Raw genomic sequence first — 16,629 nt, forward strand, 5'->3', positions numbered from 1 at the left:
ATTCTCTGGAGACTGGATCATCATTTAAAATTATTTACTAGTAAAAGTTGTGTTATAGAAAAAAATTACCAGGCAGGCACAGGAAACAGCACTCAGAATGAGAAAGGAAAGATTTTTATTACACATGGACCCAAAGGGAGATCATTTCTCCCACCCTGGGCCCCCAGCATTGAGGGCACATGCATTTTATATTCTACATCTGGCCTTCGGCAGCCTATGTGGAACAGGGAGGGAGCTGGTCCTCAGGCTGAGGAGAGGAGACTAACCTTGCTGCCCACAGTCTGGGGCAGGGAGGGAACTGGACGCTGGGTAGCTGTCTGGACTTCAGCCTGAATTTCCTCATCAGCTGGAGCAGAAGAGAGAGAGTCACAAAATCACCTGGCCACACCTAACTCATCTGGCTTAGCAGTCATTCTAGGAAGAGTGTCGGGCCCAAGAGCCCCAGAAGCCCAAAGAAGGCCTTCTCACTTCCTCAGGCCCTTCTCTTCTCCTTCTGGCTCTCTCTGTTTGGACAGACTTGACCTCAGGCTGGGTCAAAGGCCAGCCCTTGAGATGTCGGACTTCCCAAGAAACTAGCTAACCAGAAAATCAATTGTTAAGAGCCTACTTGATGCTTGGAGTATGCTTTTTAGAATTAAAAATATGTAATATTGTGACTTCTAGTAAGAATTTAGTCCCAGGCAAAAGTTTGTGCATGTAACCAGATTAAAGAATGTCATCGCAGGAGAATCCCCCAGCTCTGACTTCAAGGATGGGTATTGTTAGAGTAGGCTTCTGTGTGTGTGCTGCCATCTCAGGCAGGAGGGAGTTACTACATGGCTCCTAGGGGTGTGAATCTATTTTATAATGCACTTGATCTCAGACTGATTCCTGTAAGAGGCTACAGGGACCAGAAGGCCACCCAGAGGAGCCTCGGTGACCAGGGGCCTTAGAGGGGGACTCTCCTCCATCAGAATGGCCTGTCAAGAAGCCCAGGCCAAGTGTCTCACATGATCATGACTTGTAAGTCATTATCACTCCCGCCAGTAACCGTGTGCACCCAGTCAAAGGGTGGGCCTGATACCAACCAAAGTGGGTTTTCAAAAGAAATACGGGGTACAGTTTATATTAAATTCACAGAAGCGCCAGAATTTACTTGGAGAGGGAGGCCCAGACACCCATGTGTCACAAGTCCAGAGAAGGGCCATTTCAGCAAATGCCACTGACCCTTCAGTGAGGAGAGGAAGAGGAAAGATACCCTCTCAGGCCGGGTGGCTCTCTGCCCTCTCCATGTAAATCGCTGCAAATGAAGGGATAGAGTCAGGGCTCAGACTCCTCCTAAAGGTTCCATGGGCCCTTTCCCAATCTTGTCTTCTTCTCAGCCCCGAGGTCTCCTTCCCTTCCCTCTGCCAAGGAGCCTCCAGCTCGCCTACTTCTTCTGCCCCTTTATTCCCACCTGCTGCTCCTTTCCCTTCCCCCTCATATAAATTCAAGTTTTCAAAAAGGCTAAAGCCAGCAGATGACACAAAAATGCAGGAAATGTGAACAGTCACCTACAGGTTACAATAAGGGGCTCTAAACACCCCATAAAAGGTAAAAGGTAAAAATCCAGACTCTTTCTTGGAAACGGAGGACCAAAAAACGTTATGGGGATCTTCTGGCACCCTGGGAAATGGGAGGGTGCAACACCCTTAACCTTCTCTGTGGAAGGGATGCCTGTACCTCTCTGCCTCCAAAGGCCAAGGCTGCGGTTCAGCATCTTCTCTTGTTTTCAGGTTGTTTCTCCAGGTCTCAGACTCCAGGTTTCTCTGTGTCGGTGACTCAATTCCAGTCTCTCTTTCGCTCTGTATGACTCACTTCTGTATGGAGGAAAGTATTATCGTAGGGGTGTTAAGTGCCAGGCAGCACTCTAAGAGACCAAAGCAGGGGAAGGGACCACACCATCTCTCTCACACCCGCAACACAAATGCACAGCACACACCTATAAACACAACATATAACAGACATGGACACTTGAGTGTGCACACACACACACACACACACACACGCACGCACGCACGCACGCACAGAACCACAGTCTTCTCTGTAACATTTGAATCTTCTGGTGACAGTGATCTCACTCTCTTCTAAGAGGTTGTGGCTTCCACATACAGAATGGTGAGTAGGTAGCCTCAGCTCCTCGTCATTGCTTATGTGATGGGGAAGATCACTAGAATCAGCCAGTCCCTAAGGCAGGAAGTGTCATGGGGTGTCCATGGCACTCGGCTTTCCTTGGTCATCTCACAGTGAATCGCTAATATTAACTGGCTCTTCCCTCAGCTCCTCCCCTAGTGGGTGATGTGACCGATACACTGATAGATATAGCAAGCCCCAAGGGGGCTTATATAGGCTCATATTAAAGAATATGAGACTTTGCCCCAAAGTTAGGATACAAGGAAGGGAATAAGCATTTAGTTATATAAAGCCTCCTATGAACCAAGTGGGTAGATAATGCAAAGGATAAAGCACCAAACCTAGAGGCAAGAGGACCCGGGTTCAAATCAAGCCTCATATAGTTAATAGCTATGAAATCCTGAGCAAATCACTAAACCCTGTTTGCCTCAGTTTCTTCATTTGTAAAATGAGCTGCAGAAGGAAATGGCAAACCACTCAGGAATGTTTGCCCCAAAATCCTAAATGTGGTCATGAAGAGTCAGACCCAACTGAAATGGCTGAATGCGAGCCATGCGAGCCATGCCCTCTACTAAGGGGCTTAGGAATATGACTTTGCTTAAGAGCATCAGCAATAGGTAGGAGTCATCATAAGGCTCTGGGCACAGTCGATGCTCAGACCATGCTTCCTGGGTGAACAACTTCCTGTTTGACAGGATTCCAAATTTTCATTTGAGAGGGAAATGCCTGAAGCTGAGAGGTCAAAGTCTTCCTCCTGGACCAGCCAGGAAGCCTGAATAACTGGATTGAAGGGCTTGTGCTGAGTAAGACAGAAGGAGCCTGGCTGGGCAGGAGAGGCCAGAGGAAGCCCCCAGAGTTTATAGCAGGGAGAGGGCACCACCACACCTCCATTTTAGGAAATCGTTTTAGTGGCTGAATGGAAAATGGACTGGAATGGGGGGGGGGGGGAAGGGAAGGAAGGGGGGGCGGCTGGAGGCCGGCAGACCTGCCAGAAGGCTCTTGCGGTGGACCAGGTGGGAAATGATGCGGGCCTGCACGAGAGTGGTAGCAACAGCAGGGCAGAGAAGGAGGAATAGTCAAGAGATGCTGCGAAGAGGATATAGGCAGGTCTTGTGCACAGATTGGATATTGGGGGGGGGGGGCGGAGGAATCCAGAGGGATTGTGGGATTGTGAGCTGCAGAGCCTGGGAAGGTGAAGTTGCTTTCTACAGCAGTAGGGAAGGGACAAAGATGGGAGCATCTGAGGTGGGGAGGGAAGAGATAATGAACATTTTCATTTAAAGAAAAGAGTGCCAATGGGGATGGGATTAGGGTTTTGCTGTTAAAGGATCCTCTACTACAAATGGGAACAACATGGAAATAGATTTTTTTTTTAAACCCTTCACTTCTGTGTATTGGCTCCTACGTGGAAGAGTGGCTCCTGGGTGGGCCATGGGGGTCAAGTGACTTGTCCAGGGTCACCCAGCTGGGAAGTGTCTGAGGCTAGATTTGAACCCAGGACCTCCCGTCTCTAGGCCTGACTTTCCATCCACCGAGCTCAGCCATTCCCCACTGCCTGGCAGCTTCCTCCTCCGAGGGGATACAGTGACGGAAGGTCGCTATGAGGATGGCTGGGAAGGACGAACCCATTTTATTGGCGGAGCGAGTGTCCGAGCGAAGCCCCGGAAGGGGCCGCCGCAGTCCCAGGCGCGGCAGGGCTGAGATCTTCCCCCCGGGCTCCTTCCGGAGAGGTCAGCCTCGGGACTGCTCGGAGGAGGGGGTTGGGGGGGGAGGCGGAATCCTGCCTCGGCCGGAGCCCCCGGTCAGAATTCGTTTCTCCGTAACTGAGCCCAGAAAGGCTTCTTTCAATGCGCTTCGCCCCGGGTCTACACCGAATAAAAGCTTTCATTCATTATGGCTTGTACGTGGCCTTCGGAGAAACACTGGCGACCCGACCGCCTAGACGGGGCCCACCGAGCCGGGAGCTTTAGCGGAGGATGGAGGCGCGCCCCACGCTGGATCCCCGGCCAGGCCAGGGAGAACCCGATAGAGAAACAAGGAGCTCGGACGCCCCCTGGTGTTGACGGAGGCTCATCGCAGCCTTGCTGTACTGCCCTTCGCAATCCGCGGGGATCTCCTCCAGGGGTCCCCCGATCCTCGCCAGGGAGGTTCCAGAGCAGACGGCAGTAGGCCGAGAGGGATGCGGTGCTTTGCCCACATTGGGCTAGTCTGTGGCAGGTGCGGGATTCGAGGAGGTCTTCCAGACTCCGGCCCTGCCGGTCTGAGCTTTGTACCCCACCCTGGCCTCAGACACCTCGGGGGAAGGAAGTGGAGACGCCCTAAGGAACGCCTCGGGCCTGAATTCGAGTCTAGCCCTGGAGAAAGCCTCCCTTTCGGGGTTTGTCAGGCTCCATCCACCGTGCAGCTGAAGAAGACAGAAAGACGCTCCGTTTGGGGAAAGCGCCACCGTCCGATGACTGCCCCAAAAGGTGCCCGAGAGCAGCAGCGCCTGCTGCCTCACAGGCGGGGCAATGCTGGCACAGGAGAGACAGCACCCAGGCCAGAGAGAGGAAGACTCGTCTTCTTCGGTGCACATCCAGCCTTAGACACTTATCGCTGTGTGGCCCTGGCCAAGTCACTCAATCCTGCTTGCCTCAGTCTCCTAGCGTGTAAAATGAGCTGCAGAAGAAAGTGACAAACCACGCTAGCATCTCTGCCAATGGGGTCATGAAGGGGCGACCCGGACCGCCCCCCAAACAACAAATTGTCTCCCAGACCGGCTTCCTCCTCTAGACCCGGCCCAGAGAATTCTGTCCAGACAGATGAGAAAGACCGAACAGAATGGGAAGGCTGGGAAGGCTCCGGCAGACCATGTCCTCCGTCCCATCACACCTTTCTCGCTGCATGGAACCCTGGGAGATGTGGAAAGTGAAGGGCCCCACAGTTCTTGCTTGTTTCTTCAGTGTCACAGAATGCCGGGCATCCCCTCTGTGGCACCTCCAACAAGAGGTTCTCAAGCTCTTTGACTCAGGGGCATTTCCCCTTGCCCCCAACCTAAATCTCTCTAAATGTATATTCCTGGAGGCAGCTGGGTAGCTCAGTGGATAGAGTCAGGCCTAGAGACGGGAGGTCCTGGGTTCAAATCTGGCCTCAGACACTTCCCAGCTGTGTGACCCTGGGCAAGTCACTTGACCCTCATGGCCCACCCTCACCACTCTTCCACTAAGGAGCCAATACACAGAAGTTAAGGGTTTAAAAAATGAAAAACAAACAGTATTCCAGGGAGGTTTGCCAAGGGAAGACATTGTGGGGCGATCCCCTTCTTAGTCCTGAGTGCATCAACACACGTTATTGATGTATGTCCATCTTGGAGTCCCCTAAAACCACAAGACTGTTTTTCAGGTGGGCTGTAGTCTAGCCATGCCCTCCTCCCTACAGCGTGGCCTGGGAAACCTGACTTGACTCTGCTGGCTTGTAGATTATTCCTACCAGCCTCGGGCCTCATCACTCTTCTGTCCCCTCCGTGTAGCCTATCGAGCTGGCGCTTGTAAAGGTGGAAGTGAATGAAAGTAGCCCGAGGTACAGAATTCCAAGCTATCGAATGACTAATAAAGCACAAAATTATCGGCAAATTGGCTGAATGGCTACTTGAGCTAGGCCAGAGTCAACGATGAGCGGGGGCAGGATTGGAAGGAGCAACGTGACCGGAGGGAGGGCAGACATCATGGTGAGGGCAGGAACATTTAGGCTAGGACAGTGTTTAGGAATTTAGGGTAGTGCCCACAGGAGGTTAGTGGCCACCTCTTCTGTCATTGAGGGCTCCGTTGATGACTGGTTTAGGGCATCTGTAACCTTTGCTCGTGGATCAGTCAGCAGACTCCTTGGCACCCAAAAGGGTTGTCGGTGAGATAACAGCTTTCCTTAATGGTGTAAGGACAGTTCAGAGACAAGGTGTCCATTAGAGCCAGCTTTAGGGTTTCAATATAGCCCCTGATTTCTTGGCATATGCTCAAGAGACGATGGGATCGATGGAGATGAGCCTTTCCTTCTCCTTAAAACCACGAATGCTCAGGCTGACCCTTAACCCAGCTCAGAGGGGAAAGCTAAATTCCTGAATTTACTAAAGGACATAAAAAGGGGACTTAAGAATGTAGCTAGCTGAGCCAGTGGATTGAGAGCCAGGGCTAGAGCCAGGAGGGTTCAAATCTGGCCTCAGACACTTCCTAGATGTGGCCCTGGGGAAGTCAGTTAATCCCCACTGTCTAGCCCTTCCTGATCTTCTGCCTGGGAGCCAATACACATTCTAAGACTGAAAGCAAAGGTTTAAAGAAAAAGAAAACACAGAATCAATTATGGCATTAAATCAATACAATAGAGAAGCAATTACAAAATAGACTTCATTTGAATTTCTCCCATCCTTAAAGTTCCTCATATATAGGATGTTCTGGGAGCAGCTGGGTGGCTCAGTGGATGGAGAGCCAGGCCTAGAGATGGGAGGTCCTAGGTTCAAATCTGACCTCAGACACTTCCCAGCTGTGTGATCCTGGGCAAGTCACTTGACCCCCATTGCCTGGCCCTTCCCACTCTTCTGCCTTGGCGCCAATACACAGTATTGATGCCAAGATGGAAGGTAAGGGTTTAAAATTATATAAAAATTAAAAAAAATATAGAGGATATTCCATGTCCCACCTCCATGCCTTCTCACTCACTGTTCTCCATGCCTAGAATGCACTTCCTCCTCACCTCCACTTCTTATTTAATGGGAATTTTTTATTTTTGATTTCCTTTCATTGGTTTTTATTATTCAATCCTCTGCGTCACCTCCCTTGCAACTTTTGGCTAACTGAACGTCTGTCTTCGGTTAATATTAACTTCACCTGACTAAACCTGACTCATGGAATAAAAGTGCTAAGGGAAGACTGTTTGACACCTTTCCAATAGAAGTCAAAGGGGAGCCAACGTGATATCAGTTACTCAAAGGAGAATTTCACTGTCCCAAATTCCTTGGTTATCCTGGGACATCCTACCACGTGAACCCAAAATGTAGATTTTTTTCTCCTATAATACATATAAGGGGTTCATTTCCCTTAAAACTCCCCTCCAGTGATGCCTTCCACAAGAAGCCTTTCCTGATCCCTTCTCCAGCAATTAGTACCTCTCCTCTCCCATCCACATCCCAGAAAAAAAAAATTACCTTGTATTTATTTTGTATGTATTCTGTATACATTTATTTAGCTGTATGCTGGATCTCCCCTTAGACCAGTGGTTCCCAAATTTTTTGGCCTACCGCCCCCTTTCCAGAAAAAATATGACTTAGTGCCCCCTGTCACATAGGATCACTGCCCCCTTACTGCCCCCAAATGCACCTGTGGTCATCACCAACTCCCTGGATCGCTGCAGCACCCACCAGGGGGCAGTAGCGCCCACTTTGGGAATCACTGCCTTAGACTGTAAACTCCTGGAGGGCAGGGACTATTTTTTATTTTTCTTTAACTGTATTTTAAATTTTTTTTTAATATTTTATTTTCCCAGTTATAATTTCCCAATTATATGTATATAACATATGTAATATAATTATATATAATATATAATATAATTATAATTTCCCAATTATAATATAATAATATAATAACAATTTTCAACATACGTCTCCCAAAATGATAAGCTCCAAATTGTCCCCCCTCCACCCTTCCCTCCCCTCTCCCAGAGACGGTAAGCAATTTAATCTGGGCTATACATGTATTATTGGAATGGGGGTGCAGGACCCAAGTTTCTAGGGGAATCTCAGGTCAGAAAAAGTAAGTGAAGAATTCCTTGATCCTGGGCCCCAGGAATGCAAGTAGCAGAAGAAAGCTGGCCCTGGTGCAACCAAAGAGTCAACTGCATAAACAAAGGATCCTCCGAGAGATGCATTTCCTTCTGTGGGAGATGCATTTCCCCTGGTTTTATGAGGGCGATGAGGAGGGCATTAGCACAGATGTGCGCTTTCCCTTTGCATCTCAAACACCACTGGATCCTCTGAGCTAGGCAACTCACCCACCTTTAGCATCAGGGCTTCCCATGCCACAAACAATGTATAACTATGCTCTAGCCCAGAAACCAAGGCATCTCCCAGGGGAATGTCACCCAGTCCTCCTTGTTTGTCTCCCTCCCCGCCTTCCTTTCCGGTCATGTGGTCCCAGAGGCAGACTTCCCCTGTGCTTGCCTCCCCTCCCTTCATTTAATAAATTCCTCTATTTTTAAATTCATCGGAGCCTGGTAATCCTTTGAGTGGGTGCCCTCCAGAACCAGGTAATAGCAAACTCTCCCACAATGTCACGCACAACTTACTTCCATATTGCTCACTATTGAAAGAGGACACGCAGTCGAAGCCAAACTCCCAAATAAAAACTCAGATAAACTGAAGTGAAAAATAGTTAGCTTTGATCCGCATTCTAACTGCAAAGCTTCTTACTCTAGAGGTGGAGATTCTTTGTCAGAAGGCCTATGGAATTGTTCCAGATTATTGTACTGCTGAGAGCAGCTAAGTCTTTCACAGATGGTCATCGTATAGTATTGCTGCCACTGTATACAGTGTTCTCCTGGGTCTGCTTATTTCACTCTGCATCTGTCCCTGAAGGGCTTTCCAGCTCTCCCTGAAATCCTCCAGTTCAGCACTCCTTCCAGCACAATAATATTCCATCCCAATCATGTACAATTTACTCAGCCACTGCCCAATGGAGGGACATCCCTTTAGCTTCCAATTCTTTGGCACCACAAAAAGAACAGCTGTAAATCTTTTTGTACGGGTAGGTCCTTTCCCCTTTTTCTGATCTCTTTGGGGTATAGACCTAGCGGCTGTGTTACTGGGTCAAAGAATATGCTTTCCGAATTGCCCTCCAGATTGGTTGGATCCGTTCACAACTCCACCAACAATGCACCAGTGTCCCAATTTTGCCACATCCCCTCCACCATTTATCATTTTCCTTTACTGCCATATTGGCCAGTCTGATAGATGGGAGGCCGTGTCTCTGAGTGGCTTTAATTTGCATTTTTCTAATCAAAAGGGATTTAGAACACTTTTTCATGCGAATGTTGATAGTTTTGATTTCTTCATCTGAAAATTGCTTTTTCATCTCCTTCGACCATTCGCCTTTGGAGAAGGACTTGTATGCTTCCACGTTTGACTTAGTTCTCTACTGAGAAATGAGACCTTTAGCAGGGAAATTTGCTATAAAATGTCCCCCTTTTTGTTGTTTCTCTTCTAATCTCAATGGCTTTGGTTCTGTTTGTACAAACTTTAGTTTAAGTTTGCACAAAGTGATTCATTGTATAGCTTGCGAAGCTTTCGAGCTCATTTGGTCATAAATTCCTCCCGTCTCCATACATCTGACACGGAAACTATTCCACGTTCCTCTATTCTCCTTTATGTCTATTTTTTTCTAAACTCAACTTCTGTGTATCGGCTCCTTGGTGGAAGAGTGGTCAGGGTGGGCCATGGGGGTCAAGTGACTTGCCCAGGGTCACCCAGCTGGGAAGTGTCTGAGGCCAGATTTGAACCCAGGACCTCCCATCTCTAAGCCTGGCTCTCAATCACTGAGCCACCCAGCTGCCTGGAGCCTTTATGTCTAAATCATCCACCCATTCTGACCTTCGGGCAGGGACCAGCTCTGCTTTTCCTTGGCATTGTCAGCATCCAGCACAGTGCTTAGCATCATACATGTCGATGTTCATGAGCGGTTTATGGATTCACCCCTAATCAGTTGGAGTCCAAGCCCAAGTCCCAACAGCAAAGAAGCTTTTGCCTTTGAGGGCTTCGTGCTGAAGGGTGACCCGTGGCTTCTTTTTCTTCCAAGCTTCGCTAAAGTCCTTTCCTGCTGAAGAGCAGTAAAACAGAGAAAGGGCTGTGGGAGGACTCTGAGGGGCTGGGTTTGAATTGCTAGCACTGTCATGTTTGACCTTGGACAAGTCATTTGCCTTCTTTGCTCAAGCCTCCTTTTTTCTGGGAAATGGGGTTTGGGGAATAGAAGACCTTCCCAAGGTGTCTTCCGGCTCTATCTCTATGGGCCGGTGATGGCGCCGGGAAGTCTGCAGCCTCTCTCCGTTACAGATCACCACTTCAGGGCTGAAAGGAATCTCGGGCAGAGAAGCCCTTTCTCTAAATGGCCGTCTGTGGTTGGTTGTCTTTGCCAGTTCCTCCGGCCTTTGGATCCAAAAGCTGCAAAAAGTCGGGCCTGCCGGTATGGTTTGGCAGCCGCGGGGCGGGCTTAAACGGGGCGGGTGGCTCGGATTTCTCAGCCTCAGTGTCTCTTCCAGAGCCCTCCAAGTCCTCGGCTTCCTCCCTGCTTCTGCCGCCTTCGGGCACGTTAGCAAATTGTTCCCATCAGCCCCTTCCAGCCGGGGGAAGTCTGGAGCAGACACGCCCCCCCCGCGCTCCGGGAGTTTAGCCCATCAGACGGCTTTCCGGGCTGCAGCCCCGGGTGGGGGCTGGGAGGCGGGCGGACACCAGAGGGAAGGGGCTCCGCAGGTCCTCCGCGCCCCCAAGGAGCCATCCGGCGTTTCCTCGAGGCGCTTCCCGGGGAAGGGAGCCACCCCTTGCCTGGCAGCTCGGGCCGCCCTGGGAAACTCTCCGGAGGGCCAAGTTTCTCCAAGCCACGATCCCGCCCCGGCCCGAGCTCTGCCCTCCGGAGCCCGCAGGAAGCGCTCCGACTCTCCTCCACTGAATAGCCCCGCAAACGCTGGGGCGGCTCTCAGGGCCCCCCCGTACAGAAAAGGGGGTCCCCGAGGCGGGGTGACAGCATGGGCTGGTGGGTTCTTCGCGCACACAGTAGGTTTGCGCACGGGGCGGGGCAGCAGCCCGGGGCGACCCCCAGCTTGGCCCACTTCCAGGAAGTCTGGCAGAGGCACAAGAGCGAACCCAACGGAGAGAAGGAAAAGCCGCAGCCCCAGCCGTGGAGTGACCGGGCCGGAGTCCCGAAGCTGGCCCGCGAACCTCGGACCGGAGCCCCGAAAGACCAGAGAGCTGCCTCGGGAACCCCGGCGGGCCCCGGGCCATCCCCTGGCTTCCAGCGCCCCCCGCAGGCCCCAGAAAGCCAAGGGAGCAGCAGGACGCCCTGGGGGGACCCCGGATTGCACGGAACTGAATGTGTCGGGAAGTCCTGAAGGTTCGGGGGGGGGGGGGAGGGGAAGCTCTGGGAGGTGCTTGCTGGGAGCCCCCCTTTGAGGACACGTCGTAGCCGCGTGACCCAGGCAGGCCATTTCACTTGCCGGTGCCTCAGTTTCCTCGGCCCCATTTCGGCTCTAGAGGAGTGTCCCGAGGCGCTTGGGAGACGCGGACCCCGGAAGGTGGGGCGACACTGATGCACCGGCGGGGAGGTTTGCCCGTCCGGGGAAACGGGGATGCTCCGAAAGGCGGTGCTGATGCCGCCCCGCCCCGCACCCAGTGCCGGGAGGGGCAGCCGAGGCCCGGGGCCTCGGACAAGTGGACTGGCACCACGTGACGCTCCCCCGCCCCGCTCCACCCCGAGCCAGCGAGCGGCTGTCCGGGAGCCGCCCTGATCCCATCCTCCGGGCGGGGAAGGAGGCGCCGCAGCTGGATCTCCCGTGTGAGCGCCGCCAGTTCCAAGCTCCGCACCGCGGAAGGTGAGAGGGAGCGGGATGGTCTGCCCGCGGAGTCCTTCTCTGGGGGGAGGGAGTGGCCCTTGGGCCGGCTCGGAGGAGGCTCGGGACTCTCCCACATCCCCGGGCTGCAGCGTGCGCTCACCTCCCTGGGCTGACCCCCGGCTCTCCCTCCCGATGTCCCACTACAGGTGGATGGAGCCCAGGCCCGAGCTGGGAGCCGCCCGGAGTCACTGGGCGCACAGAAGAGGTCCCCTGGGGGTAGGCCGGCTCTCCTCTGTTTTTGTCCGCGCCCCCATCACACACACGCACACCCCCTCCTTGTTCCTTTCTGCCCAGTCTCCCAGCCCCCGGGCTCCCCACCATCCCTGGGGCTTGGGCTACTGAGCTGATGGTGCAGCCCAGGGGACCTCGGGCCTGGTAAGGGAGCCCCGGAGCCCTGCCCTGGAGCCCTGCCCTGGGGGCCCTGCCCTGGAGCCCTGCCCTGGGGGCCCTGCCCTGGAGCCCTGCCCTGGGGGCCCGGATGGGCATAGGGATTCCACCTTCCTGCCCCGTTTCCCTGGCCTTCCCCCTCCTTCCCCCTCGGCTGGCCCCTTTGCCCTGTCCCTTCCAGGGTCCTCTTTTGTCTCCCTTCAGGGGATGGGCACGGGAAGGAGAGGGCTGAGTGCCGGGGCATTAGGCCCCTCCCCCTGCCATCCTGCCCCACCTCATGGGTGGAAGGGCGGCGCCTCCCTCGGGCTGGGCACTCCCTGAATGTGCCAAGCGGCTGTTTTCTAGCCACCTGCCCAGCCCACCTTCTCCTGGTTCTGGATTCTCTTGTCCACGCTCAGGAACTCACTTGGGTTCTACCGCAGCTCAGACCCCCGGGGATCCCATGATGCCAGCCCGGGGGCTCTCTCTTAGGGCCTGCGGTGGTCAGCCCGAGCAGGGCTTCCTCAGGAGGCGTTGTGGAGTCATTGGCAGGGCCCTGGGAGAGAGCCTGGCCAAAGGGCTCAGAGAACCGCGGCCTGCCCAGAGGAGCCTGGAGCAGGGTCCAGAGGCCCCGGGGGGAGAGGAGGGGATGGCAAGCGGACTTAGAAAGTCTTTGAATTACTCCCCGCCTTTCGCAGCGGGGGCAGAGGGCAGGCAGGAGGGGCGGGTGGGCACAGAAGCTATTCCTCAGTTTACTTGTTTGGATAAATCTCTTTCCCTCCCCAGCGGATGTCCGTGGGCTAACTCGAAGCCTTTCTGAGCTTCAGAAGAGTCAGGCAGGGCAGAGGGCGGCTCTAGTTGGGCTAAAGGAGGAGGAAGCTCCCGGGCGTCTGGGCCTGCCAACCCTCCCCCTCAGGTCCCAGGGAGCGGCCTGATCAGAGAAGGCCGGCGATCCTGGAAGACGGCAGAGCAGAGGGTCAAACGAGCAAAGCCTCCTCGTCCTCCTACCCCAAAGGGAGGCCGTCCCCACCTACCAGCAGAAACTCATCAGGCAAATGAAAAGGAGAGAGAAAGCTGGCCTGGCCGGGGATCTCTTGCCCGACTGACCACCCCAGACAGTGGCTGCCCAGCTTTGCTCTGAGAGCCGCCACCCAAAGTGGCCCCGAAATGCGATGCCCGTCTCCCCGGTGCCTGGAGATTTTCAGGGTGATCCGCAGCCCAGACAAGCGTGACGCGTCTGTCTCTCTCTCAGAGGGTCCCCGGAGCCCCCGCGCAGGCCCGAGCTGAGGGAAGCTTCTGGGTGCTCATTAAGGGCCAGGAAGGCTGAGTCTCTCCACATAGTGCCTGGTGGCCGCCTCCGAGGGCGGACGGAGGGCTTATTCCAGGCAATCCCAGCCCAGAGGCGAGTCTTCTTGGTCCCTGTGGCCAGCCCGGGGTACCTCTGGGGGTCACGGGGGGTCTGAGGCTGGGGCGGGGGAGGGACGTGGAAGGAGTTCCTCAGGCATCGCCGTGTGGTCATTGTGTTCGCAGGGACGTCGGGCGGCCCTCGGAGGGTTCCGGAGCATGGAGCCGGGCCCCGGAGACCAGGTTCCCGTGTTCTCGGCTTGGCCTTATGCGGACGGGAACCGGACGGAGGGCATGAAGTACGTCATGAACAAGAACGAGGAGGAGGAGGGGGTCGTCTTCAACATCTTCATCCTCGCCCTGACCGAGCTGGCGGGGCTGGGCGGCTTGGTGGGGAACGGCCTGGTCCTCTGGCTCCTGAGCAGCCACGTCCACCGGAACAACTTCTCCATCTACCTCCTGGACCTGGCCAGCGCCGACTTTCTCTTCCTCTGCTGCCACATGGCCATCGTCATTCCCGAGACCCTCCAGGACCGCTTCAGCTTCCCCCACTACGTCTACGACAGCCTCCTGGCGCTGAGGTTCTTCTTCTACACGGTGGGCCTGAGCCTCCTGGGGGCCGTCAGCGCCGAGCAGTGCGCCGCCTCCCTGTGGCCCGGCTGCTACCAGCGCCGGCGGCCGGCCCACACGTCGGCCGTCGTGTGCGCCCTGCTCTGGGCTCTCTGCCTCCTGCTGCACTTCCTGTCCTACGGCACCTGCGGGGAGCTGTCGGGCGGCAACGCGGGCACCCTGTGCGGCCACATCGGCTTGGCCAGGGTGGCCTTGCTCGGCCTCCTCTTGGCCTGCATGTGCGTGTCCAGCCTGGTCCTGCTCGTCCGCACGGAGTGCGGCTCGCCGCGCCGCTGGCCCCAGAAGTTCTACAGCCTGGTTCTGTTCCTCGTGCTCACCTTCCTCTTCTGCGGCCTCCCCTTCGGCATCTACCGGCTGTCTCTGAACTGGCTGCACATCCCGGACTATTACTATTACCTCAGTGTGCTCATGGCCGCCGTGAACAGCGCGGCCAAGCCGCCCATCTACTTCTGCGTGGGCAGCCCGCGGCCAGGCGGCTTCCGGGAGCCCCTCAAGACCGTCCTCTTGAGAGCTCTGGGGGACGAGGAGGAGCTGGCCGAGAGGGGAGAGATGCTGGACACGGGCCCCGTGGACATGTAGGCCCGGGCGGCCCCCGGGGAGGCCGGACCCTTCCCCTCCGCTCACATCTAGCCGCGGGGCCTGCCCCCTCCCCACCCCCGCCAGCCGCTCCCCTCGCCTTTCCTCCGCGGGGGGCAGACCGGCCGGCCCGGCGTCCCGCCTCGCTGCATTTCTGCCAGGACCTGGGCCGGCTCGTAGCACGTGGAGGCTTTCGTGAGCCTCCGGCCCCTCGGCACGCCCCGTCTTCTGTCCTCGCCAGGCCGGGGGCCCCGACGTCGCAGGGCTTATTCCTCCCACATGGCCAGGGCGGTTTGGGGGTAGCAGGGCGTTGGGGGGCGCAGACGACGGGCAAAGGCCGGCAGACAACACAGAAAACCGTTAGCAGTGCAGAGACGCACCCTTGGCCCAAATGCCACATGAAGGCTCACTAGACACCCCAGACAGACTCTGGCCCAAAGGGGGGTTCTGGGGCGCCCCTAGCCCGGCCAGGGGGATGGGAGAGCCAGCTGGGTTTGAACTCTCTAGCCTGGACAACCCGTTAAACTAAGCACTTGGCAGCAATCGCTGCCCTTGAAGCCCACGCCGGAGGGGCCCTCTAACCCGCTCGACTTCCCCCCTTCCCAGCGAGTTCCTGGCAACTACCTGTGGAGACCCCAAAGTCTGTCTGCTCTCCCGCTCCACGGGCCCTCCGATCCAGAAGGCCGGTTTCTCTCCCTCAGTCCCTCTGCCCCTGGCCCGGGCAAGTAAGGCTACAGCTCAGACGGCCGCGGCCAGTGCATGGGATTTGGGTATTCCAGGTCAGGAGCCTCTCGCTGAGGAGCAGAGAACTGGCCGCCCGCCTTGGGGCTCACGAAGCAATCTTGGCCCCGGAGGAGGAGGGCGAGCGATGCCCGGTGAGGGATGGAGCCTCGGCCGTGTCCCGTCCAAAGCCCAAAGGTTCCGAGGGGAGGAACAGAGACTCGAGATGGCACGGCAGAAGGATGCTGGCATCCCGGGTCTGCCCCACTTCCAAAGAGCCTCCTCCCGCCTCCCATCCACAGGGCCGGCCGCCCGTGCGTCCACGTGAGGAGGCTACAGGGCGCTGCCTCCTGCGGGCTGCTGCTTGGGACTTCCTTACATCCAGGTGGAACCTGACTCTCGGATCAGAACTGTAGAGCCAGAAGCGACCCAAGGTAGCCTTAAAGGAAACAGAGGGGGCAGCTGGGCAGCTCAGTGGATGGAGAGCCAGGCCTAGAGATGGGAGGTCCTGGGTTCAAATTCGGCTTCAGACACTTCCCAGCCGTGGGACCCTGGGCAAGTCACTTGACCCCCATGGCCCACCCTGACCACTCTTCTGCCTTGGAGCCAATGCACAGTATTGACTCCAAGATGGAAGGTGAGGAGTTAAAAAAAAAGGAAACTGAGGCTTCGAAAGCCAGTGAACAATCAACAAGGCGCTAGCAAGTGCTTGCTGTGTGCCAGGGTCACACTGGGAGTGTCTGAGCTCTGACCACCTCTTTTAGCACTCTAGCCACCGTGCAGGGCTGCCTAATTCTGCCTGGTGGGGCCAAGCAGAACAGACTGATTCTTCCCCCAACAGCTTTTTAATACAAGGGCCGAGGCTTGGAGGGAAGAGAGCAGGCCAGAGGCTCCGTCCTCGAGGGGACATACACCGTGTGGGACTGAGGAAAGCGGCCAGAGCTTCCCGGATAGACGGGCCTCAGGCCCCAGAGGAAGGCGGCCCGGCCTCCACCTGCCTAGGGCCAGCTAAGGTTATCACTTCCGTCAGCGGGTGGCGTCCCTGGGCTCTCCATCCCCTCCGCCCACCCCTCCACAGCCACCATTTCCCTCCCTCTGACGCCACTGACAGATGGCAGGAAGATCTGTGACCGAGCCAGGGCATGGGATTCCCGGCATGAGACCACAGGAGAGGCGGCCCACCCAAGGTGGAACCGGGGACCTCCGGCCAGAGAGATTAAA

At 55.6% G+C, this 16,629-nt stretch overlaps 1 protein-coding gene across 1 annotated transcript; it reads left to right on the plus strand.

Annotated features, from left to right (window-relative positions):
• Window positions 1-13,701: 13,701 nt before the first annotated feature.
• On the plus strand, window positions 13,702-14,691 carry LOC123253068 (mas-related G-protein coupled receptor member E-like). Its single transcript, XM_044682350.1, has one exon. The coding sequence runs from the start codon at window positions 13,702-13,704 to the stop codon at window positions 14,689-14,691; it is 990 nt and encodes a 329-aa protein (XP_044538285.1).
• The last annotated feature ends 1,938 nt before the right edge of the window (window positions 14,692-16,629 follow it).

The sequence above is a fragment of the Gracilinanus agilis genome, chromosome 6 (genome assembly GCF_016433145.1).
Source record: "Gracilinanus agilis isolate LMUSP501 chromosome 6, AgileGrace, whole genome shotgun sequence".
Lineage (NCBI taxonomy): Eukaryota > Metazoa > Chordata > Mammalia > Didelphimorphia > Didelphidae > Gracilinanus > Gracilinanus agilis.